Source organism: Chiloscyllium punctatum, chromosome 22 (assembly GCF_047496795.1).
Source record: "Chiloscyllium punctatum isolate Juve2018m chromosome 22, sChiPun1.3, whole genome shotgun sequence".
In the NCBI taxonomy this organism is placed as follows: domain Eukaryota; kingdom Metazoa; phylum Chordata; class Chondrichthyes; order Orectolobiformes; family Hemiscylliidae; genus Chiloscyllium; species Chiloscyllium punctatum.
The window spans coordinates 34,799,326-34,827,240 of record NC_092760.1 but is presented as its reverse complement, the minus strand read 5'-3'; the positions used below and the strand labels follow the sequence as shown (position 1 = coordinate 34,827,240).

Below are 27,915 nucleotides of genomic sequence, written 5' to 3'. Positions count from 1 at the left end.
CAGCAGGCAAATGTACTGAAGCTGTATGATGGTTAAAGGGCAGAATGATGCAGTAATAGTCAATGGCTCCACTACTTTGGATAGGGAGACTGTTACAATCCCCCCCACTTTCTCTCCATCGCCATAATGGATTAAACATGCCCTTTGAATAATGGTTCCATCAAATAGTAATGGGTGCTTTTATAAATTAAAAACCCAAAAGTGTTGAAGAGAGAAACTATTAACGTTTTGAATCCAGTAGTTATATTGAGCTCTAACTGTTAACTCTGCTTCTCTCTCAAAAGAAGCATCCTGCTGAGTTTCTCCAGCACTTTTTTTTTGTATTACAGATTTGCAGCTTCCGCAGTATTTTTTTTTTTTCTCAAGGGTGCTTCTATATGGCCAAAATCATAGAACCGTGTAACTCTGAAGATGTGAAGCTTTTAAGCGAGCACTATTATAATGGATCTGAAATGGGGAGACCATCCCAGAATGGTGACTCAGGGAGTACATTGAATATTTGTAAACATTGGAGGGACTAACTATGTGGAGAAAGGCTGCCTAACTGCAAGTCGATCCTTTTTGATCCTTTTTTTTTTCCCCCAATCAGGGAGATGAACAAGAAACTCCGAGATGAAAGGGATGCCTATGAAGCCAAGAAGCTGGTTAGTCTCAAAAAGCGACTTGTAATGCAGAGACGTGACAATTGCTGCTGCTGCTGCTGCTGTTGCTGTGGCTGTGGCTGCTCTCCTGTGGGACCACGCTGTACTCCCTGGGGCCACTGTAAACCAGCGCAGCCAAACTCCACACCTGTCCAGCTGTATCATTATGTGGGTGCTAAAGAGCAGGACGGATAAATACCAAGCCATTTAGTTTGCACAGTGTTGGTTACTTTCAGAGTGGGTTAAATCTGCTTTAACTCAAAGGAGTGAATCTCACTTGGAAAGATGTCAGGTCACCTTTTAAGATGGCTTTATTTTTCACGAATGTAAGCACACTATTTGCACTTGCTGATAGAAATTAGATTCTCCGTAGTCACAAGGATTGATAGTTATCAGTTGCAATGTGCAGCAAGGAACCGATCATAATATGACATCTTTGGCTAGAACAAATTTATTCATGGATTGTGTAGCCTTTTTCTATCTATACACTAATTTTGATGGAAAGCTACACCTTTAAGATGTATTTTTGTATGTCCGTAATTGTATGAAAGAAAGTTATAGCATCTGTTACTTTAATATTTTGCAATGTGATAGTTACCAAAGGTTTCAGCCGCTGCTACATCTTTTAAACACAGTTTATAAACAGAGGTTGCTAATATGCTCAGCTATCACAAGTCCAGTTGGCAGCATGGAGTTAAATATAGGTGTGTTGATATTTGTTAAGTATGTTAACATAGAGGATGGAAGTTTTTACGTGTGTGTGTGTGTGTATACATAGATATCACAAACGTTTATCAAGTGTTTCAAGAAACCAAAAGCTGCTGTACTGATGGATATAGTTATATGTTGTTACCAGTAGTGTTTCTGTGGCTGTTTATACTTGGATGTTTTGGACATGTTGGGTAACCTAGATGTTTTTTTTCTCTCTTATAATTAGGGACCAATAAATCAGTTTTCATTTTCACCAGCAGATTCCTAGATAGGACAATTCAAACTGATTTCCTCTCAGACAATGGGCGCTTTCCTTTTGTTTCGATCTCCTTTCCCGTTGAAGTTTTTCTCTTGTTCTCCACAGACAATGTAAATTTTGGAGGCTTCTGTACATCACCCTATGCATCTTGCACACTGCGTTGGCTGTGCTAAACTTTGAGCTCTGTACCTGGGTGACCAGTTATGAGACTGTCCCACATTTGTCTGCATCCTGTACAAAACTCTCCCTGGAGATCATTTGCTTCGTGTTTCCATTTTGGTCCTGAAATGAGTCTGCAAAACTCTGGACTCCAGGCCGGCGAAGGAGAGAGTCTCCTTTTTTGCTGTTGCCTTCAGATCTTTGTGATTGGGATATGGGCTCAGTGAGATTGAGGAGAAGGCATTGGGGTACCACAAACTGAGGCTGTGAGGGAGAAACTGCAATGGTGTGAGCAAGCCCAGCCAGGGAGCAGCAGCCAGACTGGAACTGGACCAGAGTGGAGAGAGAATAAGACTACAGGAAAGGTGACTGCCCCTTGAGAGCAAGGGACCCCTATCTTCCCACCAAAGATTTTTCAGAGGTAGACAAAATATCACTTTTTGATGTCGCAGCTTTATATCAAATGCTAAAACATGATGACTCATTGTGCACAATAGACGTTTCCTTGCAACAAAAGACCAGTTCTTCTTCCGCCATTGCTCAAAATTGATTGTGTAGACAGACAAATTGTCACAAATGTCAATCGCAAGTTGGCTATAACAGACTTGATATGAGGGCTGGGCCTCAAAGAAGATAGCTAGCATTTGGTCATTCAGTGGTCATTTTGTTTTTCAGTGGTCTTTTATTCCCCTCAATTTTTAGCATTTTAATTTCCCTGCACATCTTGACAATTTCCAGAAGGAGAGAAACGCAAGATGGTGCTGGTGGTATTACATTAGCATGGATAGAGGATTGGTTAACGAATAGAAGGCAGAAAGTTGAAGTAAGAGAGCCATTTTCAGGATAGAATTAGAACCCCTACGGTGTGTAAACAGGCCCTTTGGCCCAACAAGTCCACACCACCCCTCCAAAGAGTAACCCATCCCCCTACTCTATATTTACCCTTGACTAATAACCTACACTATGGGCAATTTAGCATGGCCAATTCACCTAACCTGCACATCTTTGAATTGTGGAAGGAAACCGGAGCACCCGGAGAAAACCCACGCAGACTCGGGGAGAATGTACAAACTCCACACAGATAGTCGCCCGAAGCTAGAATTGAACCCGGGTCTCTGGCACCATGAGGCAGCAGTGCTAACCACTGAGGCAGTGTGCTGCCCATGAATAGCAATGTTTAACTAGTGAAATGACACCGACATCAGTGCTGGGGCTACAATTATGTGCAATTTTTGTTCATACTTGGATGAGGAAAATGAATGTACTGGCCAGGTTTCTGGATGACACAAACATGGATGGGAAGTCAAGTGGTAAGGTTGACAGAGTCTGTAGAGGCCTATAGACTGGTTAAGCAAGTGGGCAAAAATATAGCAGATCGAAAAAATGTGGGAAAATGGATTGTTGTGCACTTATGCAGGAAGAATAGCAGAGCTGAGTATTATTTAAATGGTGAAGGACTGTCAAAAGCTACAGAAACTGGAGTTTGGAAGTCCTCGACAATAAAACACCAAAAGCTACCATCCAGTCCAGCAGGTAATCGGGACGGTAAATGAAATTTTGATGTTTATTTCAAAGGGAATGGAGTGTACAATAGAGTTGTTTTTTGTTTTTTTTTTGCTGAAACTACTCAAGGCACTGCACAGACCACAACCAGAATACAATTTGTTTTGGGCCCATATCTATGGAAAGTTACACTGGCATTGGAGGCTGATGAGAAAGTTCACTAGGTTGATACTCCGCTCAGAGGACCTGTCTTAAGAGGAGAGGTTGAGTAAAATGAACTTGTTGGAGTTTAGAAGAATGACAAGGCAGCTTTGTTGAAAGATACAAAGTGCCTTTGGAGACTTCCCAGGGTAGGTGCAGAGAGATTGTTGCCCCTTGTGGCTGAATCTAGGACTAGATGGTATAATCTGAGTAAGATACCACACATTTAAGATAGAGATAAGGAGGAATTTAATCTCGGAGGGTAGTGAATTGTGGAATTCTTTACCGCAGAGGGCTGTTGATGTTAGGTCTTTAAAGGTATTCAGGGCTGTCATAGACAAACATTTTAATGAGGAAGGGAGTCCAGGCTTATGGGGAGAAGGGAGGAAAGCGGTTCTCAGATCAGCCATGATCTCAATGAATGGCAGAACCAACTCTATGGGCTGAATGGCCTACCTTAGCTCTGATGGCTTATGGCTTTTTTTTTTGAATACTGATTGATTGGATTTTGGATTCTTTGGCAAAGTTAGAGTCTGGCTTCACATATATTGTTGCACCTTTGTTGACCATGCAGAGCAATGACCAGGTTCAATATGGCTGAATTTGCTCAAGTGGCTTGCTTTGAATTTTTTGAGGACCCTGAATTGAAACTGTTCAAAAAAAAGTTCTTTGCCATCTCTGAAAGTGCTTGACGAACAAGTTCCTGTATAAGTTCATCCAGTTCCTGTGGAACTGTTCCACAGCTGTATGTGTAGATTTTAATAAGAAATATTGGAAAATGACTATTCACTTAAAATATCCCCTTTCCAACTCTGGGGGTGAAATGAATGCTGTATAAATTCATTGCTCACTGTCTTGAAACTGGATTTTTTTTTTTTTGCAACTTCAGATCTAGGAGCTACGTTACAAGGATATTTCCTCCTCTTTGGAAATGGGGGAAGCAATTATTTCTTTAATTTGCCTCAGGTCACTTTCTATTTCTCTAGAGGTCTCTTGCAAACAATAATTCTTAATGTGTTGTATATAATTCACATTATTTGCCTTTAGATTCTTAAGTAGAAATGATTTGAATAACTTGTAGATTCAATCTCTAGCAATTAAGATTTCTGCAAGGAATTGTTTGATTGACAACAGACCAATGGGAAGGAAGAATATCACCTCCGAATTCTATCTTTTTAAGAAACTTGGTTGTACAGCCTGCCGTTTGGTGATTTCTCTCTGATCTCATTGTGATCTGTCATAGAGTCATTAAGTAATACAGCATGGAAACAGACCCTTCGATCCAACCAGTCCATGCTGAACATAATCCCAAACTAAACCAGCCCCCAACTGCCTGGTCCTGGCCCATATCCCTTCAAACCTTGTTGCCAACATCATTCTCAATTATTGTTTATGTAGAGAGGAAAACAAATAGTTAATTATTTTAATCTTTGGCAATTTTTTTTCCTCCTGTGCACATTAAACTGTAGTTGTGTAGAAACCTTCACTTTTTTTTTTCTCTGAGGTTCAGTATTAATAATGGAATATTGATAGGTTTCTTCTTGTGTATTTGTGCTGTCTATGTACTGATTCTTATGAACTGTAGCTGTGTTGCAATCAGAGCAGTGTGAACGCTGTATACATATAACACTGAGCTCTCTGCCTGGCGAGTTACAATAGGAATGTTCTAAGGGAGTATCTACACTCCTGACATGCTTCAGTTAAGTTTTAGAAAGTGCAGAGGAGATGCAGGTTACCAACTGAGAACCATTGTTTATAAATCATATTTGATTCCGCATGATTTTTGCATTATGTGGTACCAAACCCTGGGCTAGAAGGGAGGTTTGATCTCTCGCTCGCGCTCACTCGCGCTCACTCGCGCTCGCGCTCTCTCTCTCTCTCTCTCTCTCTGGTCACTGCTTTTTTAGTTCTCTTCTGCATACAATCCTCTCTCCAATTCTACTTAAAACTCAGATTAGAATATTTTATTTGTGATATCTTCTATATTTAAAATTCTGGATTGCTACTTTATCCTGACCAGCTACAGTACAACCTCGATTATCCGAACATTGATTATCTGAATTTTGGATTATCCGAACAAGATCTCACGGTCCCAGTGCTTGGGTAAACCACATTATCCGAACAGTCGATCTGAACAAAATACTTTCCACCTGGGTGGTTTGGATAATTGAGGGTGCCCTGTATAACATCTCACCCTCTCCAGTCCTTTTAGAGAGAGCAGGTTTAGCAACTTTGACCCTCATGATCAAATTATGGTATATTAAAATATTCCTAACATCTGCTGATACAATAGACATTTTGGGATGGTGAATTGATTAGTTCAAGATCACATATGATAAATTAAACTTATTATATAATTCAGACAAAAAGTTATAAATGTGTAGTCATGCACATAAATATTAAAAATATATTGAATCATTTAATTGCAGAAAATGCCAAATTGTTGGAGTGCTAAAGTATGACATAACGTGTAAATATTTTGATGAAGAAATTATAAATGAATACTTCTATGTATAAGATTATTTGAGGGAATCCCCAACACACTGGTCTTTTGATAATAAAGTTTTATGATGTGAACAAACTTTGCAATATTTGTTTTAATTTGCAACACTTCTAGCGCAGCTTTCGTCTGACACTAAAGGAATGAAATGTTTCCAATCAAATGCTGAGAAAAACAATGACAATTTGCATTTATCTATCACCTCTGATGTAGTAGGTCAGGAACTTGCATGAGTGTCAGGCAAGTTTCTGCCAGATGAGGTATTTAAATGAGAGAAATGCTTTCAGGAAGCATTTTTCAAAAATCGGGTAATCCATAAAATAATGACCAACCTAATAGGTCATGGAACAGCATCCATTTACTATTGACGGGTAATTTTCTAGTATTGTGCTCATGGTCTTTATCTCTGTTCTTGCCATTTAAACTAATGGCTAGATTTAATTGCATGCAGTACATAGCCATTTTTCCTAATGGTACTTTGAACAGGAACATTTCCCCATAGATGGTATGAAGTCAGCACATTAAGCCTGATTTTAATGTTGTGCACCAATGAGTGGACTTTGTAAGATTTTAAATCGGGCTCATTAGTTCTGAAATGTCAGAAACATGTTACTGGCTGATCTGGGATTCAGGCGATTAATATATCAGATAATAGACAGTCATGACTGAGTAGTCAAAGGGAATCTAGGGCCATTGTTAGAAACAGCATGTTGGTTTCCAAGAAGTTGCAAATGTTTCCAAGAAAATTCAAGGTGGAGAGATTATGTTGGGGGTGATCATTGACTCTTAGGAAGTCAAATTAAATTTGAATGTGGTGTGAATAAACTTGAATTTTTTACTGTCCCTATCTTTAGGTGTTTTAGCATGAACTGGTTAAAAGAAATGGGTGCTTTTTAATGCATTGGCGTATCAACTTAAAGCATGAACTCTCCTCCTTCCACAGATACTTCCTGACTTGCTGAGTTTTTCCAAAATTTCATGTGTGTATTTCAAACTTCCAGCAATTGCAATATTTTATGATTGTATCCTCTAATGCCTTGCTCTTGAAGTGGACATATCAAACTCTTGATCATCAGTTTTTTACAACTGTTTTACCCAGCACTGGACCAAGTTTGTTCAGATTTTTGTGTTTCTATATATGTTCTACCCTGTACTGTTAATGATTGAACTTTATTCTTTTGAATCCATGACCTGTTCTCAGTTGAAGAATATTTCCTCTAACTATTTGCCAGTGTACAATCAAGACATTAGTTAAGAGGTGTTTCGTGTTTTGTTCACTCTGTCATGGCTGTTGTCATTTGCTGAACATTGCTCAGAGGCACTTTTTTTTTTTAAACCATAAAAAAGGTCTACCCAAACAATCCAGATGTAATTGCATGATACTACCAGAGTCCAAAAGACCGAACACTGAATAAATTATCTGCTTTAAACTGATGTGAACAGTTGGTTTGCAGTTTCCACCTCTTTGAAAATACCAGCATTAAATCTTCGCACTCCCTGATCACCATGACTTTCCTTAAGCATAGCAGTCTTCCTGTATATTTTCACTGGGAGTTGGAAATGAAGGGTGTGGATTTGAATTGTGTAAAGCTCTGCCATGAAACTGAACTGTACTGAAGACATTATTGAGACACAGGATTCTCTGATTCCCTTTTTAATATTCACTTCATCCTGCCAAAGTCTGGTCAGGAATCTCTTTCATACCAGAAATATTTTGACCTACTGAGACATAGTGAAAAGTGTTCACTGTAACCTGCCTTGCGAATAGGAAATTTTTCCCATTTTGGTATCTGTTTGAAGAAGGATGGTGCCACGGACACTGGGAAACTAGGCCTTTTCACTCCAATTGTTTAAAAGGTTGCATAACTTTTATAATGACCAGTGAAACAGTGGCATTTCAAAGCAGGGTACTCGTACTTTGTCAGGACTTACATCCTTGTCTTTTTTTTAAAAAAAGTAGTTCATGGGATGAGGGCAATGTTGGCCAGGCCAGTATTCATTGCCGATCCCTAATTGCCCAGAGGACAGTTAAGAGTCAACCACATTTCTGTGGGTCTGGAATCGCATGTAGGCCAGCCCAAGTAAGGATGGCATTTTCCCTCCCTAAAAGACATTCCTGATGGGTTTCTCCAAAAATCCACAATGGATTCATGGTCATCATTTAGATTCTTAATTCCAGATTTTTAAAAAAAAATTAAATTTAAATTTCACCATCTGCTGTGGTGGGATTTGAACTCTGTTGTCCAGAACATTACTTAGGTCTCTGGATTAACATTCCAGTGATTATTACCACTAGGCCATCACTTCCCCTCACCCCCATTATTTTGTCATTTCAAATTGGCAAAGCCACTTGCCAGACAACAACTTGCAGGTATTGGTGCCACTTCAGGCCGGGCTATGTGACATTCTAAGTCTTTTTTTAATAATAGTTCCAGTGGCACAAAACCTTGCTGCAATGATCAATACAGAAAAAGTGAGGAGGAAGTGATTAATTAGCAGAAAGACAGTGAGAGCCTTTGGGATGCCGAGGATGATTTTGCATTTTTTTTTGGTTTTGTTAAAATACATTATTGTCTATTGAGAATATTTAATGTTAATTCTTTTACCATCACAGATTAATTGTGGCGGACTTGTTTTCACTTTCAGACTTCTCCCAGCAAAAAGCCTCTGTTGAAGAGAGGTTCAGTGATAGGGAATTACCTGGTGGAAGACAAACCAGTCAAACGGTTAGACCTGTGCCAATGCAAATATAAGTGCATGCAATGAATTGTCCAGTATTGATGCAGTTACTTTTTTGTTTTTTTTTAAGAGTTGCTGCTACTTCATCCATGGTATTGCATGAGATCTTCATATAATTGCCTGCATCACGAACATTTCCATGTGTGGCACTGCTGTTTCTGCAAGGCTTGGTGCTTACTGATTCATGTAGCCAAGATGTTAAAATTGTAGACCATGTAACATCCTTCACTAGAAAAAAATTATAAATTTTTGAGGAGTGGGAAAATCACTCCCCTTGATGTATGATATTCCTTTGACACTGATGCTGTCCAGTATGTTGCACATGGACATAGTCGTATATAGGTCCAAACCCAGAGTAGACCAACACAACCAGATACAGAACTCTGTAGTGGACTCGGGGAGAAATGTAGATGGAAGGATATTTTGGAACAGTGTGACCCTAGTTTGTTCTCTAGTGCTTTCACAGACTGCAGAGATAGAGTACAGCCTGTACCCTAGGTTGCCCATTTATTTTCTCTTTTGTGAAATGGCACTTGGTGACATGAGGAAACTTTTGTGGGGAAGTGATGTGTGGCAGTAAGTGCCTTCTGAGGAGCTGAGAGAGAGAATGTGAATGTTGCCTCACAGAGCTGTGAGGAAGATGAGGGTATACTGGGTATTTGGATCTCAGAAACAGTAATAGACAGTTAGACCCTCCAAGCTTGCTCCATTTCTCTTGTTGCCTCAAATTCATGGCCTTTGGAGGAAGAAATGTCAGATCCTCCTTCATCTTGTGTGAAAAGGTGGTTGGAGACGTTTTCTCCTAAATGGTCTAACTCTAATTTTAAGATCATGCCCCAGCATTCCTATCACTATCTGAGGAAATACTTTAACTACCTGTATTAACGACATCTCAAAAGTCAGTCAGATTAGCCAGGCATGAGTGCAGAACCTTCTAACAAAGCCTCTGTCCCACTCCCTTCTTTTGACCAACCTCCTATCTACTCACATTCTCAGTTGCTCTATCCTCTAAAACAAAAGCAGTGATTCTTTTCTTCAAACGGACATCAAGATGAGTTCAAAATAGTGGTTAATATTTCTGATGTGATTCTTTGTCAAGTCTTGGAACTCTTCTTGACGCTGTTAGTACACCACCATTGCTTCTTTGGTTCAGATCCAGGCCGGACTAGATGAAGTGAATATTATTTAGGGTTTCCATATGAAAAATGAAACTAAGTTTGGATAACCCACTGCAAGTCTTGTAAGTCTAGGAACATGGTACAGAATTACTCAACGTTAAGCACAAGCTGGATTATATTGGCAACCTGGCTCTGAAAAAGTCAAGGAATGTCTTCTTAGTAGATTAAGGATTGCTTTTGTGTACGTAAAAAATATGAAGTAGACTAAGGTACTGTAGATCGATCTGACTTTGGAGATTTTCAAGAAGACTTCAAGTTCCACGGAAGGGTTTATATTCATCAGTCATAAGATCTTAAGACAACTTGAAGTGCCAATTGACTAGTACAGGATAGAACTTCATTCCTGAGTTAAACTTTTGAACATTGGAAGGTTGTGGTAATTCTGCCAGGTTGTTTAGATTCTACAGGCTCTTTGATATTCAGAACAATTTGACTTCTGGCCAATTCTTAAAATGGTTCATGTGGCATCACTGAAACAGTAAAATATTCTCATCCAATGTGTCTGCGAAATGGATTGGGCATACTGTGTGTTGGGTTAGCACCTACCAGACACCTGATCCTGATTTATATACAGAATTAACTAAATTTCTTTCTTTCTTCCCTCCCAAACAATCATGGTCTGGATTTTTTTTTTTATCTTGACTACAAAGAAAAAGTGGAAAATCTAGCTGCTGGATTCCTGTTCAGTGCTTGGCTCTGCTCTGCTTTGACATCAGACTTGCATATGAAAAACGGGTCTTTATCTTATTCCAGAATGACACAACACCTCCTTAGCCTTCTCATTGTACTCATTGGATTGTAAGTTCTGCTAAGTATGTAGAATCACAGACAACATGATATTGACTGAGCCTGGTAACATGGCCAAACCTGATTCTTACACTGGAGAAATAGCAGTTATCTGCACAGGTATACTGAGCCAAGACCACAAATGTAGCAGCTTTATTCAGCATTTATGATGTTAATTAGGTATCTAACAGTGATTTTTTTTTTGGAGAAGGTTTGTAGCTCAGGTTGAGGTTCTGGGTATCAGTTTGCTTGCTGAGCTGGAGGATTTGTTTTCAGACGTTTCATCACCATACGAGGTAACGTCATCAGTGAGCCTCCAGTGAAGCACTGGTGGTATGGCCTGCTTTTTATTTATATGTTCAGGTTTCCTTGGGTTGGTAAGGTCATTTCGTGTGATGTCATTTCCTGTTCTTTTTCTAAGGGGGTGGTAAATAGGATCCAAGTCAGTGTGTTTGTTGATAGCGTTCCGGTTAAAGTGTCATGCTTCTAGGAACTCTCTCACATGCCTCATGATGCCAAAAGGTCTGAGTAGTCTGGCAGTGCGTTCCGAGATGCCTTTGATGTAGCGGAGAGTGGCTATGGTTTCTGAATGCGTTTTGTCTGCTTGTTGGGGTTTGTGGTTGAGAATCTGCAGAAATGACTGCCAGATTACTCCGATCTCTTGACATCATGGGTAGCCCATAAACTCATCAACACCCTAAAACAGCAGTTAATGAACTTGAAAGACGTAATACAGACAACATGCAAAACTAATGTCATTTACAAAATACCTTGCAAGAACTGTAACAAACACTACATTGGGCAAACTGGCAGAAAACTGGCCACCAGGATACATGGACATCAAGTAGCCACAAAACGACATGACCCACTCTCTCACTAGTATCTTTACATCCTGATGAGGAAGGACACCACTTTGAGTGGGACAACACATCCATCCTAGGTCAAGCCAAACAGAGACACATGCAAGAATTCCTAGAAGCATGGCATTCCAAATAGAGCTCCATCAACAAACACATCAACTTAGATTCCATTTACCACCTTCTGAGAAAAAGAACAGAAACTGACATCATCACAGGAAATGACATCACCAACCCAAGGAAACCTGAATACATAAATTAAAAAGTGAGCCATACCACCAGTGCTTCATCGGAGGCTCACTGATGTTACCTAGTATGGTGATGAAACATCTGAAAACTAATCCTCCAGCTCAGCGAGCAAACTTACACCCAGGTACCTAACAGCTAATTAGGTGTACACTAGGAACCAAACTCAAAACTTGACTTGCCTTTGTGGTTATTGTACCTCAGTCAAGTTTGCAAGTGAGTGGAGTGCATGGTGAAAAATGTTTCATAAACACCACCAATGTGAACTTATCCTCCAGGTCTACCCTCCCAAATGCTGTATTGTCTTTCTGGTGTTTTCCAGATTTAAATTGTCTTGAAACTCCCTCTTCACCTCAAATGTAATGAATGTACCCTCTTAAATCTCTGCTTTGTAATGTAAACACAGGAGATGACCACTTTCTCTGCATGAAATTTAGTCTTAGAAACATCCATGCAGTGGCTTTGTGATATATTATAAACTGCCACAAATCTTTGAAATTATTAGCTTTTGCTTCTTAATTTTAACTTGGAGAAAAATAATCAATTGCAAATGCCTGAAACTTTTAGAGTCAGAGATGTACAGCACGGAAACAGACCCTTTGGTCCAACCCATCCATGCCGAACCAGATATCCCAATCCAATCTAGTCCCACCTACCAGCACCTGGCCCATATCCCTCCAAATCCTTCCTATTCATATATCCATCCAAAATCCTCTTAAATGTTGCAATTGTACCAGCCTCCTCCACCTCCTCTGGCAGCTCATTCCATACACATACCACCCTCTGTGTGAATATTTAAGTTTAATTCAAAAATTGAGCTGTAATTTCAGTTTAAGTGCAACGGCTCAAATATTCCACTTTCTCGGAAAATTTGGGTGCATCTCCATCATGACAGGTTCTGATCCTCTGAGGTCACGTTGTGGCTTCTTTGGACCCACCAGAGATCTGCCTGTAACTGGAATGGAGTTCTGCCTGGGTGGCCTATTGGGAGGCTCTTTGAATGCAAAGCATTAGTCACTCTCCCCCTCACTCCATTGCAACAGAGGCCAAGCAGGTGTTTTTGTGCAGCGAGTCTCCAAGGTTTGCATATGTTGACAGTGCACCGCTGCTATTTCCATAAATTTTAAATATATGTATATGTAGTCAACTCTTCCCTTCCTGACAGAAACTGTGGATGACTTGGAAAATGTCTGTTTCCCATCTCTTCCCAGCTGATTTAGACTTGAAACCAGGGGAAGGAAAGCAGAAAACCCAGCCATGGTGTACTACTCCTTCCCTAGACAGCCCTTAAAATGTATGAGAAATTGAGCTCCAAGTATGCAGGCTCAATGTCCTGCTCTCAATTGCCTTACTAACTTAATTTTAAAACTGTTTGAATATCAGCAACAATATCAAACACAAGGTCCAAGGCCACATTCAGAAATTTGAGTTTTTTTTTAATACAACTCTCAGCTGCTAGAATTTGGAAGTAACCAATCCAACTCTTGGCTCTGGAATGTCGCACTTTGCTATTTCAATGAGAGTTATTAATCCATTTAAAATAAATAACCTATTGTCTAAAATTTCAAAGCATAATTTGAGATGAATGCGTTTATGTTGGGTATACTGAGAGGTAATTTGAGGTACCCCTTTGAATTTCCCCTAAGGTAACTGTGGTATTGAATCGGGTTTGGTTTTGTAACCTCTACTTCCCCTGCACTTGGGGTTACTTTTGCTACTGCTTATTGAAACCAGCTGCAATGACGCACATCTCTTTCCTTTCAAAGTACTTTCAGCTTTCCATAGACTTTTGATGAAAAGTACTGCTGTCAAACCACCCTGAGCCTTGGATGTATCATTGTAAAACAGAAATTTACATTCCTGGCATTAGCAAGTAATTGTTCAGATGAAAATGTTTTAAATTGGTAGGGTGACCAGACATCAAGATTTTCATTGGGTGACCCAGAATACCCAAACATTTCTGACAACTAGGTTCAAACGTTCCAATTTTTACCTTCTCCCATTTTTTGTCCAAACAAATTTGGGTCTGAGAGGTGGCAGGAAAAGTCTATTAAGTTTCTCACTTGTTCTTGTACACACTCATCATGTCATATTGCCACAAAAAGTTGAGAATTTCTTTGGAGACCCAACAGGGTGGTGCAGGAAGAACACATTTTGTTTTTACCCAGCATCACCCTATTGAATCTCCAAGAAAATTGTCACAATCTTTGTGGCACCAACAGTTTCAATGCTGATGACTTCTTTTCAAGTGATCCACAGAGGAGAAAGTGAGCACTGCAGATGCTAGAGAGTCCGAGTCAAACGGTGGCACGGGAAAAATGCAGCAGGAGAGTTGACGGCCCAGATGAAGGGCTTATGCCCAAAATGTCGAACCTCTTGCTTCTTTGATGCTGTCTGACCTGCTGTGTTTTTCCAGCACCATCCTTTTCGACAAATGATTTCCAGAGTAGAGTTGTCCATTATGACTGGTAGATGTTATCACATGTCCTCCCACCTTCAACTGAGCCTCCATCTGAGTTCTGCCGTTGGACAACCAATATGTCAATCATCATAGAGCCCTTGTTCCCAAGGCTTTTCAGTGATTCCTGCTTTAGAATTTTGAAAATCTGGTCACCCTATAATTAGCAATGTTATTTTAATTTACTTGCATGGAATATGTTTGGATTTTTTTTTGTGTGTGTGGTTGGAATTAATCGTCAGACTTATCCGTTTGATTTTGCTGTATTTATTTCTGTATTGGTGCCAAATGGACTTCTGCATAGACAGCTTGTTGCTGCAGATCAATCTCCTGTCTCCACCGAGGATGTGACTTTGGAACCCAGCAAGAAGAACTGTCGATATTTCTCCAAGGAGATAGGCATAGGAGATTCTGGTGATGAAGAGCTGCTCAGTCCAACATTGACAGAACACCACAGCCCTCTAGAGGAAACTGCAGACTGCAGGGTAGGTGGACTACCTATGCACACCTCAGAAGAGGAAGAATTTGATGAGGCCCCACTTTCACCCAGAGGCCAGCCTATTGGCATAGAAACAGTGGTGAGTAGAGGCAGCTGTACTTTACAGGTTGGTCACTATTCTTAAATCTGCTTTTCTGGCAGCAACCCTAACCCATAACAAACAATAGCCTCTGTCTGAGCTACAGGCTCAACTACAGTTTATTTAAAAAAGAAATTTGCTGAGAAAAGGGAAGCAGCAGTTGAATACAATTAGGGATATATTACAAATTCACAATTTGCATTTAGTCTGTAGAGTTCTTAGTTTCAGCTAAGTGAATTTCATAGTGTTGTAATCTTGTTCATTTGTAAATACATCTGATGATAGTAGTTGGGTATTGGTACTTGAATAAACATAATATACAACTTAAATTTATTATGACTTTCATCTGTTGTAGTTGCAATGGAAAGAAATTCATCGATTATGCACCAGGAAGACTCCCTATCTCTATTTCTCTTCTTCTTTAAATGAGGGAGAAACCATGAATGCCTACAAAGGGTGCACCAGCAAGGCTTTCCTACTGCAACTTCCATCATCTCACATACTGACACCACAGTGGATACTTTAGTGAGTTATAGTCCAGAGCACATCACTGCCATTTCTCTTCAAAGAATACACATTACAGGATGATGACAGCCAGAGACCAGGCATTGGTTTAGCCACAGGTAGCAGAGAGCTGCATGGTGTCCGGATTAAGCTCTTCATCTACATGCACAGGAGCAGGATTGATGTGGGTACTGGGAACCTGAGATACAAGCTGCAGGACTACAACAACAGCCTCTGGAACGTTTGTGTCTGGCTGTCTTTATGGGCAGGGGAAGGGCAGCTGGCATGAAAAGTCAGATCCCGAACTCTGAGTCTGTGGGACATATGCACAAATTGGAAATCCATTGCTTTAGCCACTGGGGTTTGCAGTCCCAAAGGCATTGGAAGGTGTGGGCTGTTCAGGGTGAAGAAAGCGCTTGACCTCCAAATGTCCCTTCATCACAAGGAGATATGGCAGTGCCAGTAGGCACCCAGGTGGAGGAGGAACCACATGTAGGCCTCCAACATGTCCCCTCAGAACAATCCAGGGATTTTCACCTCCACCCTGTCTGCCACCCTTAGCACTGTGGGAGTTCAAGCCAGCAAAGTACACCTGCCTCTAGGCAGGACACACTCACTTTGTCTGGGCCTTCTAGACACAAATATCCCCTGACCAAAACTCCAAATGCAATAGGCTCCAGTGTAGTCCAGGCTTCCTGCACCCAACTGTGTACCCCAGCACTACTTTTCAGATGCTGTGGGAGGGAAAGAAGGGCAAATAATGGCATAGGTGATACTTCATTTATTAATACTTTCTCATATTAGTAAATATCTATTCGCTTTTAGATCATAGCATCCCTACACTGTGGAAACAGGCCCTTCGGCCCAACTTTTCATCAGCTGTGTGTGCAAGTCTGTGTAGCTCCAACTGCAAGAATGAAGGTTCAGATGTGAGCTACCCTTGGTGCTCCATGAGATTTGATGAGCCAAGTTGTCATGTGAGCAGCTCCTGAACCATGGGCAGGCTAAGGGAACATAGAATGTGCTTGCTATCTTGGCAATTGGTGTAAACCTTTTCCAGACTGCAATAGATTGCTTGTGCATCACAGCCAATACTAGTTCCTGATGCTGCATGGTGTGGTCAGGAATGCTTGGGACCAGGATTCACATTCCACACAGTTGGTTAATGCCTAAGGTTTACTGCATGTAGTGTCCACCAGTACTGTAAAGGTGTCTGTGTGATAGTATTTTCTTTGAAAGGCTTTCCCTTGCTCGTGAGTGAAGCCTCCCTTCCTCACAGAATGAAACACTCATGCCTTCCCCTCCAATTTATCTCACAGGTCCCTTTCCCCTTCCCAGCCTTGAAGAAGGGTCCTGCCCAAAACCTCGACTCTTGCTCCTCGGATGCTGCTTGACCTGCTGTGCTTTTTCCAGCACCACATTTTATCAACTCTGACTCTCCAGCATCTGCTATCCTCACTTTCCCCTGTGTGGTAGCAGCCATTTTCAACTCCATTGCACACTTGATATTTTCATCACAATGTAATGAAACAGCGGATGCATTTCACACAGAGTCTCGGGCCCTTTGCCTTCTTCACTCTACTACCCCCAGCCTTGCCCCTCACACTGTCTCTGCCTATTCTAACCTACTCGACACTGCTTCCACTTCCTCTTCACACGTGGTCCTCCTCTACTCCACACTCCTCCATCCACCTCCATTCATTTCTTCACTGCCAGATGTGTAAAGTAGATAACTCATCTTAGCCTCCTCCTGAGGTGCTCACCATTACAGATACCAACTTCAGCCAGTTTGATTCACTCCATGTGATATCATACAATGGCTGAGTGTGACAGGACAGAGCATGGTCTCTAAAACCCAACAATAACCTGGCTGTAATAATGATGTCTTGGTGCCACCCTCTAGCTAAGCTGTTCTAGTACAATGCTGCCATTTACCTGACAAAGTGGAAAAGCTGCCCAGATATGTTCTGCCACCAAAAAGATGTCCTACTCCATCCAGCCAGCAGCCTTCTGAGCCTACACTAGAAAGTCAGCTGTGTGGTGGAAGGTGCCATTGACAATACTGTCAAGCAGCACTTCCTTAGCCATGATCTGTTCATCGATGTTCAGTCTGGGTTCTGCCAGTACCATCCAGTCAGAAGGGGAGGAGAATGTGACCATGTTTTGTTGTGTTTGGCATCAAGAAACCTTTTTAAAAACTGGAGTCAATGGGTATCAGGGGACAATTCTCCATCATTTGGAGTCATAGCCAGCAACATCTATCATATTAGAAGTCAATCATTTCTGTCCTAGGACATATTGTTGGAGTTTCTCAGGGTGATGTTCTCGGTCCAGCTATCCTTGGTTGCTTCATGACAGCGCTCCAATGTAATGTGAGAAATTGAATGGTTTCTGATGTTCATTGTGCGACTATCAATGTTCAGCATCCTTCGCAAACACTCGGTGCCGTTAGGCAACAAGAACTGGACAACATTCGGGGCTGATAAGTGACAAGTAACCTTCATGCAGCACAAGTGCTAGTCAATGACCACCTCTAATGAGAGAATCCACGCCCTGTTCAATGGCATTGTCATTGTTGAATCCCCTACCTTGAGCATGCTAAGAGTTACCATTGACTGGACACTGCTCTGACCAGCCACATAAATACCATAGCTACAAGAACCAGATAGTAGTTGGCATTTCTGTAGTGAGTAACTCTCCTCCCAATTTCCAAAGCTATCTATCCCCAAGGCACAAGCTAGGAGTGTGACGGAATACTCTTCGCTTGTCTGGAAAATTGCAGGTGCATCAACAATTGAAGTCCAAAACCTTTAGGAAAAAGCAATCTGCTTAATTAGTACCAAATTCACCAGCTTAAACGTTCATTCCCTTCATCATCAGCGCATTATATTTAGAGTGTACCATTTACAAGATACTTTGTAGCAACTCCCGAAAGCTTCTTTCACTCCTCAAACCCATAATCTCTGTCAACACCTCTCCTTTCTCTGATAAATGATATACTGATATGCCCTACCCTCTCTCTGTTGATCTCCACTCCTTCTTCTCAATTCCTATCTTTTCAAATGTACATGCTTCTCTGTACTAATACTTACTCCCCTCATCTCATCACTCTTTCCACCTTTATTTATCCCCATTTCTCATTTCTCTTCTCCACTCATCTCATCTGCAGTCCTAATCTCTCTATGCCTCTCCTCACCTTTTCCCTCTTAGAAATCATGTAGCCCTTCAGCTGATCAAGACTGTTCTACTAAAAATGTACCACTACCTATACTAGTCCCCTTTTCCAGCACTATGCCCATGACCTTGAACGTTATGACACTTCAAAAAGTACTTGGATGAGCACTTAGAGGCAGGATACCTCACAATCTTTACTACCCTCCCCGGAAGTGCATTTCAGATCCCCTGTCACTCTCTGGGTGAAAAGGAAATTCCTCAAGTCCCCTCCTGCCTTTCACTTTAAGGTTATGCACCCTTCTCCTTGACCATTCAACTAAGCTGCATTCGGATTACCCTGCCCATGCCCCTCTATCAGGTCCTCCTCAGCCTTCTCTTTCCAAAGAAACCAACCTAAGCTCAGTTTCAGTCTCTCTTCATGGCTGAAATACAACATCCTGGTGACTCACCTTTGCACCATTTCCAGTGCAATCACATCCTTCCTAGAGTGCGGTGAACAGAACTGCACACAGTATTCCAGCTGTGGCCTAACCTAAGTTTCATACAGCTCCAAAATGTCCTCCCTGCTCTTATAATCTATGCCACGACTGATAAAGGCAAGCATCCCATATACTGTCATAAGTATCTTATTAATCTATCGTGCCACCTTCAGGGAGCAGTGGGCAGGTACCCCAAGATCCCTCTGAGCTTTCTAGTCTCTTGCCACTCATTGAGTACTCCCTTGTCTTGTACCTTCTTCCAAAGTGCGTCACCTCACAATTATCAGAAGTAAACTCCATCTGTCACTGATCTGCTCCTCCTGTAGCCTCACACCTTCCTCCTCATTGTCAACCCCCCAGCCAATCTTAAATACCATTAGCAAATGAACTCATCCATCTCTCCCACATTCTAATCTGCATCATTTATCAATATTACAAACAGTAAGGGACACGGCATCCATCCCCGTGGTGCTCCACTGTACACAGGGCTTGAATCACACAACCAGCCTTTGACCACCACCTTGTCTCCTATCACTAAACCTATCTCCGATCCATCTTTCCAACTTACCCTGGATCCTATGTGCTTTAACCTCCTTGAACAGTTTTTCCATGTGCGAGCTTGTCAAAGGTCTTGGTGAAATCCTCAAACTATACCAACTGCCCCATCCTCATCCAAACACTCGGTCACCTCCTTGAAAAAATTCCACCAGATCCTTGCCCTCTGACAAACCTATGCAGACCATCCCATATCAAACCTTGCCTCTAAGTGGAGAAAATTAAATTTCTCCTTTTGCTGTTTTCCTGTTTTAGTTTCCTTCACTCTGATGTTAAGCTCACTGGTTTTGAGTTCTCTGGTCTATCTCTACACAGTCTTGCCTGGATGTACTTCCACGAACCTCCTAATCTCTCGATTCGTCTCTCTGCCGCTCTTCACAGCTGTCACTTATCACTACTCCCCATTATCTCTGCTTCATTCCAGCTACTTCCACGTCTCCATTAAAATCTTTTCACCTCGCCTTTCCTGGCCGCTCATCCCTTCACCTCACCTTGCCTGTCATTTCCATTCAACCTAATTTCTTCATTTGACCCCTATCCTGTCTTCTCCTTTCATCTCTTTCATCCTATCATGTAAGTCTTTTCCATTCATATCCACGCCTCTCCCTGCTATACCGTGTCTCGCCTCTGCTCCAATATTGAGTGACATTCATTATATTTGAATTTTCAGCCTATGCAGCAGAGAACCAACTGAGGTGAGATGGAGTGATTAACGCATACTGCTTGAGCTGCATTTTTAGGCTAATAGCATTCACCATTATTAATCTTGAAATTCACAACAACCTCTAAATGCATAAATCAAAGAATTGCTGTCCTGCTCCTTCAGAAAGTTGTATGATTATTTTCTCTTGCTGACAGCCACACTATTAAAATACATTGATTTATGTTAGATTGCTGTACTTATCTGATACATGAGGACTAAACTTGTGTGAAGAAATTAGGGTTTGTCCGTTCCAGTGTTTTGGCTGAGAGGAAATTCCCATGTAAAAGCCAATGGGCAATCATAGAATGCTTGCAGTGCAGATCAAAGCATTCAGTCCATTGAGGCTGCACCAGTACTCTGAAATCAATCCCATCCATACCTCCCCCCCCACCCCCCCCCGCCCCCCATCTTTATCTCTACAACCTTCACATTTACCATAGCTAACCCAGCCAGCCAGAACACTACAAGGCAATTTAGTATGGCCAATCTACCTAACCTATACACCTTTTGGACCATGGGAGGAGACCACAGCACTCAATAGAATCCCACAGAGACCCTGGGAGAATGTGCAAACTCCACATAGACAGTCACCCAAGGCTGGGATTGAACCCAGATTCCTGGCAGCAGTGCTAAACACTGGACTACTGTGCTGCCCTGTGGCATTCAATATCAGCTGAACCATAGCCCTGTAGTTATGGCATTCATTGTTATTCTGTTTTTAATAAAGACCTCTACAGTCATTTAACATTATCGGAGTTGGACTTAAATTGGTATATTAATGTTAAATTATCGGAAGACACTTTCAAACTGTATGCTCTTTTATAGATATGTTAAGTCTTAATTTTGTTTTTAATAACACTGTCTGGAACAATTGCATTTTAGTAATGACTTTTGCAAGGTTCTTTGGTTCATTGTACTGCTTGCTATGTTTCCTTTGGGCTTTCTCTCAGTATTAAACTCAAAGTATTATTTTCACAACAGATTGCAGTTATAAATTACAATTTTCATGCGTGTTTACTATTGGACAACTGTGGTATTTAATGTTAAATTTTATTGATAGAAGATAGAAAAGCTAATAAAAATGTCCAGTAAAAGTTGGCGTTGTCAAAATGTACTAATATGAGTCTATCAAATAACGTGTAGGTTATCTGGGAATAATAATGTCTATTCATCTATCAAAGTGTGGGGGAGCCTGGGATATGGAGCTGTGAAAAAGTGGGATATCTGGGAATAGGGGGGATGTGGGTTGATGAAAGCTTGGTACCTGGAATGGATGGCATATGGATCTATAGAAGAGTTTGGTATCTGGGAATGGGTGGGAGGTAGGTATATGAAAGAGTGGAGAACCTGGGAAGGGTTTAGGAAAATAAGAGGATGTTAGATATGGGTCTGTAAAAGTGAAGGGTACTTGAATGGATGGAATATAAATTGAAAGAGGTAAACTGATAAGTTTTCTTTTGTACTTTTTTTTAAATGCAGGAGTCTGAAGCATTGGGCTCTTCCCCTGATAGAATATTTAAAGTGGTATTCGTTGGGAACTCTGGTGTTGGAAAGAGCTCATTTATCCATCGATTCTGCAATGACCGATTTCTCTCAGAAATTAATCCAACAATTGGTAAATATGAAACTTCTCACAGTACACTTGGAACGAAGTCCCCTCCTTTAGCTTTTTTTTTTGTTTATGAAGGATCTGAACTATACTGGAGTCCTGTTCAAACATCAAATGTGACCTTCAGAAGTGACCATTCTTGATCTGTGACCCTCAATTCCACATAATTGAGGCTAACACTTGAGTTCAAAATTGAGGGAGTGTTTCAATTTGAAAGAGTCATCTCTCTGAGGCGACAATTAATAGAGGCCTTCATTTGCCCTTCCAAGAAGACAAAAAAGGATCCCATAGCATTTTTTTCAAGGAAGAACTGGGAGGGGTTCCCTGGAGTTCTGATTAACATTTATTCCTTAAACCAACAAACAACTAGATTATCTAGTCAGTTTATTGTTTGTTTATATATAGTTTTTTCCTCATTGAATGTTGTTGTTCTTGGCTAAATCAGCATTTTTGGCTGTCCCTAAATGAGAAGGTGGTAGTGAGCTGCTGCCTTGAACTGCTGCTGTCTTTGTGGTGTACATACAAAGTGTTGTTGGGTAGGGAGTTTCAGTACTTTACCTTGTTGGGTCAAAGGAACAGTGATATAATTCCACGTCAGAAATGGCGTGTGTCTTGGAGGTAAACCTGATAGTGGTTATGTTTCCATGCAGCTGCTCTCTTGCCATTCTAGGTGGTAGAGGTCACAGGTTTGGAAGGTGCTGTTGGAGGAACCTTGCAGCCTGTAAGTGGTATACAGCTGCTGCCACTGTGTATGTGGATAGAGGGAGTGAATGTTGAAGGTAGTAGTCAGAGTGCCAGTTAAACAGACTTCTTTGTCTTGAATTATGCCAAGCTTCTTGAATGTTTTTGGAGCTGCATTATTCCAGACAAGTGAGGAATATTCCTTCACGTTCCTGATTTGTGCCTTAGATCATGTACGGATATCAAGAGACAGGAAGTGAGTTATTTGCCATTGAATTCCCTGTCTCTGATCTGCTCTTGTAGTCACAGGATTTATATAACTAGCCCAGTTAAGTTTCTGATGAATGGACACCTAAAGGTGGTGGGTGATTCAATGATGATAATGCCAATGAATATCAAGTGATGATGGTCATTTCCTGGCATGTGTGTGGTGCAAACATTACCCGTCATTTAACAGTCCAAGCCTGAACATTGTCCAGGTTTTGCTGTAAATTGATGTGGTCTGCTTTACCATTTTTGGCATTATGAATGGTTCTGAACATTGTACCATAAACATTCCCCCACTTCTGCTCTATGACAGAGCAAATATTATTGATAAGGGTGCTGGAGATTATCCTGAGAAATCCTGTAGTGATGACCTGGGAATCTCCAACCACAGCTATCTTCCTTTTATATGGGATATGATTCTGACTAATGAAGAGTTTTTCTTTGAATCCCATTGACTTCAGTTTTCCTCCTTAGTGCAATGCTCAGTCAAATGCTACTGCCTTGACGTTAAGAGCAACTGCTCTCTCCTTTCCTATTTGTAGGGCATTCAACATCACAACTTCCAAAACATAATTGGCTCTGAAGCATTGTTGGTTGGAAAAGGTGCTATATGATTGGAAATCATTGTTTTTTTTTTCAGTTTTGTCTTGTGCTATGGTTGAGATGGATTTCCCCTCTGAGAGATGCACTTTTCAGCCAATTAATCAGGAGTGGTAGCCCCCCCCCACCCCGGTACCAAAATAATGCTTCACAAATACTTCAGGCACATGTCAAAAATTCCTTCCACCTCCTTTTATATAATGGAGGTGTTCCACGTAAAAAGCAGAATGGAATCTTTGATGAACGTGATGAACACTTGAATGCTAATGTTTGTTGTATGTGTAGACATCATCAACTTTAAGTGTAGCGATATACAGGGCCTACTTGGGTTAATCATGGCAGAGAAAAGCCTATTTTCTGGTGTAACCAAGAGAGGCTCTTGTATTGACAAAAAGTAGTTTATTGCATGTTAGTGACTATTATAGGTTACATTAGACATTGTAACAGAGACCAAGAGGAGAACCTGGATGATAGGCTGTATTTTTTTCATATCCTAAGCTGATCTTTCCACAAGTCCAAATGCCGTCCTCTTATTGTTGATATTTAAGGCCTGCTCAGTATTAACCACTTTGGACTCTTGCACTCCAGTACAATGGAATCCAATGGCATAGTTTTAGGCAAAAGCAGAAGTTGCTGGAGGAACTCAGCAGATCTGGCAGCATGGTGGAGAGAAGGCATTCTGGTTCAAGTGATCTTTGTTTAAAATGGGCTACTGGTTGATAAATGTTGCCTGGTGGTGAATCAGAGCTTACCTTTCGAATCAGACAGCAGTGGGTTCAAGTGCCAGCCTCAAAACTTGGGCACAAAACCTAGGCAGACACTCCAGTGCAATCCTTGGGGAATGTTGCATCATCATAGATGCTGGCTTTTGAATGAGACCTTAAATCATTCAGCCTTCCTGCCTTCTCAGTGGATATAAAAGATCCCCCACAAATATGAACACTGTAGTTGACTGTTAATTTGGAAGCAGACAGGAGGCACTGCCCCCAGAGATGTGTTCAATTAACGTTGAGATAGCCACAATGTACATCGCTACCTCTGCACGCTCTTTTAGAAAATCTGTGTTGCTATCCTGGGATTCAACTGAGAGCAGTAAACCTAAATAATCCATCTTAACTTAATGAGATCAGTCTTGGAACAGTGTGCTGGGAAGTGTGTTTTTTTTTGTGAGCAACAAACAAAAATATGAAAATCATGTGCTGATCTGCTCATTGGGATCACTGGAGGTGACCTTGTATTCTTTGGTTTATGTGTGCAGTTGAGGACTAGTTGAGGATTAGTTAAGTATAACCCCTGCAGAATAAAACAATCCGGGAAGGAATAGATTACAAATACTCTATTAACATCTCTAATATAAGTGTTTGAGAGGATTAAATAGATTATCTATCCGGCCCCCTGCCCGAATTCAGACTGTCTTCCTTAAATTGGTGGTTTCCTTACTTTGCTTCTCTTCTCTGTGCCCAAGGATAAATTATGAACTGATTGGGTGGTGATTTGAAAGGTCCACTTGTCACCCTGCCACTTTGAAATGTTTTTATTACTGCATGAACTCAGATTCTGCTTCATGTAAACTGATGGTATGGGAATTTCTCTCAGTTTGTCCAAAGACAAGAAGAAGTTGATATTAATCTAAGATTTGACTTGTTATAACTTCTGTCAATTGACTCTATTCTCTCCTCTAACTCAAAAGGTTGGGAATTTATTAATGAAACTTATCAACTTCAGTCCTTAATCCAGATTGACACTTGGGGCTGAATTTTCACTTTGGGAGTGGGAAACAGGAGCTGGAACTGTTTGCAGCTCCTGAACTGGACACGAGGGGGAACAATTACTCTTTGACTGATTTGGAGATGCTGGTGTTAGACTGGGGTGTACAAAGTTAAAAATTATGCAACACCAGGTTATAGTCCAGCAGGTTTAATTGGAAGCACACTAGCTTTCACAGCGAGGTTGTGTCCTCCACAACCACCTGATGAAGGAGCGGTGCTCCGAAAGCTAGTGTGCTTCCAATTAAACCTGTTGGACTATAACCTGGTGCTGTGTGATTCTTAACTCTTTGACTGAGGCGCTGCTTTGATTGCCATGGAGACAGGTGGGCTCCTGATTGAATTCAAGATGGCAGGTTGGGCCCTCAAAGCTGAAGGCTTTATCACAGAGTAGCTACCACCAACCATGAATGGTAAATAATTGCAAGGACTCTTCAAGACAGAAGCAGTCTTCCACTAGCTTTGTTTGAAATCATGGTAGTGTTACATGCAGAATGAAGTCAATTGGCCTATCGCACTCTTCAAAGGAGCATCACTATCTAATACCAATCTCCTACTTCTTCTACATACCCTTACACAATATTTCTGTCCAAATAATTGTCCAATGCACTCTTGCATGTCTCAGTTGAGCCTGCCTCCTCCACACTTGCAGACAGTACATTCCATATCCCAACTGTCATGTTTGTTATTGTTGCAAATTTTTTTAAGCCTATGCCTTCTCGTTCTTATTCCTTCTGGGAGCATGAACAGTTTCTCTCTATACAATCCATTTGTCACTTTGAAAACCTTGATCAGGTTTCCTCTCATCCCTGTAAATCTTGTCATTCTTATAATCACTTCTGCACTCTCTCCAATGCATTCACATCCTTCCTATAATGTGATACTCAGAATTATACACAGTACTCCAGCTGAGATCTAACAAGTGTCTTACATGAGGTCAACATTATTTCTGTTCTCGATTGCTCCGCACCTCTGGTAATAAATTTGAGGATTTAATTAATAAAATATCAGAAAGCAGCAGGGCCAACAGCGTGGAGTGGGATTGGGAACTGGAAATCTGTTTACAGGATGGCCTTTGGCAATACCTCCCCCTGGTCTGTGCCACGCTTCAACTAGATAGAGTAAGTTTCAAGTCCTGCCAGGATTGTTGCATCTAACCTGCCAATGGATTCCACTCCTTCAAAGTTGAACAACACTGTTTTCAGGATGGAGTGTTGCCTCCCTGGTGCCAGAGTCAAGGATGTCTCTGAGCAGGTACAGGATATTCGGAAAGGAGAATGTGAGCAGCCACAGATCGTGATCCTTATTGATACTAACAACATGGGCAGACGGACAGATGAGATCTTACAAAGGGAATTCATGGAATTAGGTTGAAAGTTGAAAAACAGGACCTCTAGGTTTGTAATCCTGGGATTATTCCCTGTGTCATGTGCTAGTGAGGCCAGAAATAAGAAGATAATAGAGTTGTATGTGTGCCTCAAAAGCTATTGTAGGAGGGAGGGTTTCAGATAACTGGATCATTAGGATCTCTTCCAGAGGAGGAAGGACCTGTACAAGGAGGGCACCAAGATTGTCGCAGGCAGGTTTGCTTCTGTCACTTGGGAAGGTTTAAACCGGTGTGGCAGTGGGGTGGGAAACAGCAGTAGGTCTGCACATTGAGAGATTGTGGAAAAGGTCGATGTTAAGTAATAAGAAAAACAGGCTGGACCAGGTTAACAAAAATGATGGGACTGGCGATCTGAAATGTATTTACTTTAATGCGAGGAGTATAATAGGAAAGGCAAATGAACTTTGAGCTTGAGCTTCGTACATGGGATTACAATGTGGTAGCCATTACAGAAACTTGGTTGAGAGAAACTTGGTTACAGGTGGCACAGTGGCTAAGTGGTTAGCATTGTCACCAGGGAGACGGGTTCGATTCCACCCGCTGCAAACTCCACACAGTTTCTCCCTGTGTCCGCTCCGAGTGCTCTGGTTTCCTCCCACAGTCCAAAGATGTGCAGGTTAGGTGTATTGGCCACGTTAAATTGCCCACAGTGTCCAGGGATGTGCAGGCTGGGTGGATTAGCCATGGTGGGGGGTGGGGTAGGTCTGAGTAGGATGCTCTTTGGAGGGTTGGTGTGGACTCGATGGGCCTACTACCACACTGTATGGATTCTATTCGAAAGGCAGGACTCTCTCGGCTCAACGTTCTGGAATTGAGATGTTTCTGGTGAGATAGAGGGGGAATGTAGCGGGGGTGGGGGAGTTCCGTTACTGATTAAGGAGAATGTCACCGCTGTACTGAAAGAGGACATCTTGGAGGGTTCATCCAATAAAGCCACATGGATGTAACTCCAGAATAATAAAGGTGTAATCATTAAGGTGGGATTATGTTATAGGCCTCCCAGTAGCCAGTGGGAGATATTGGAATAGATACATAAGCAGATCAAGGAAAGATGTAAAATCAACTGTGTATTTGGTGTACTGTATGCAGTTCTGGTTGCCACTCTGTGGAAGGTCTGGAGGCTATGGAGAGGGTGCAAAAGAGGTTTACTCGGATGTGGCCTCAATTAGTGTATATTAGCTATAAGGAGAAGTTGGACAGACTTGGATTGTTTCCGACAGAATTTCAGAGGCTGAGGAGTGACCTGGTAGAAGTACATTAAGTTACTAGAGGTGTGGATAGTCAGTCTTTTTCCCAGGAAGGAAATCTCAAATTCTAGGGGCATAGTTTTAAAGTGAAAGGGGGAAATTTAAGGGAGGTGTGCAAGGCGTGTAT

At 41.4% G+C, this 27,915-nt stretch overlaps 1 protein-coding gene across 2 annotated transcripts in view; it reads left to right on the top strand.

The window, feature by feature from the left end:
* LOC140493499 (EF-hand calcium-binding domain-containing protein 4B-like) overlaps positions 1-27,915 on the top strand; it is a 144,601-nt gene that overhangs the window by 98,577 nt on the left and 18,109 nt on the right. For both annotated transcript variants that reach the window (XM_072591993.1, XM_072591992.1), the window contains exons 14-17: positions 590-644; positions 8,621-8,700; positions 14,543-14,816; positions 21,711-21,846. In XM_072591993.1, the coding sequence (XP_072448094.1) occupies positions 590-644; positions 8,621-8,700; positions 14,543-14,816; positions 21,711-21,846 (545 nt within the window). The remainder of the gene's footprint in view (positions 1-589; positions 645-8,620; positions 8,701-14,542; positions 14,817-21,710; positions 21,847-27,915) is intronic.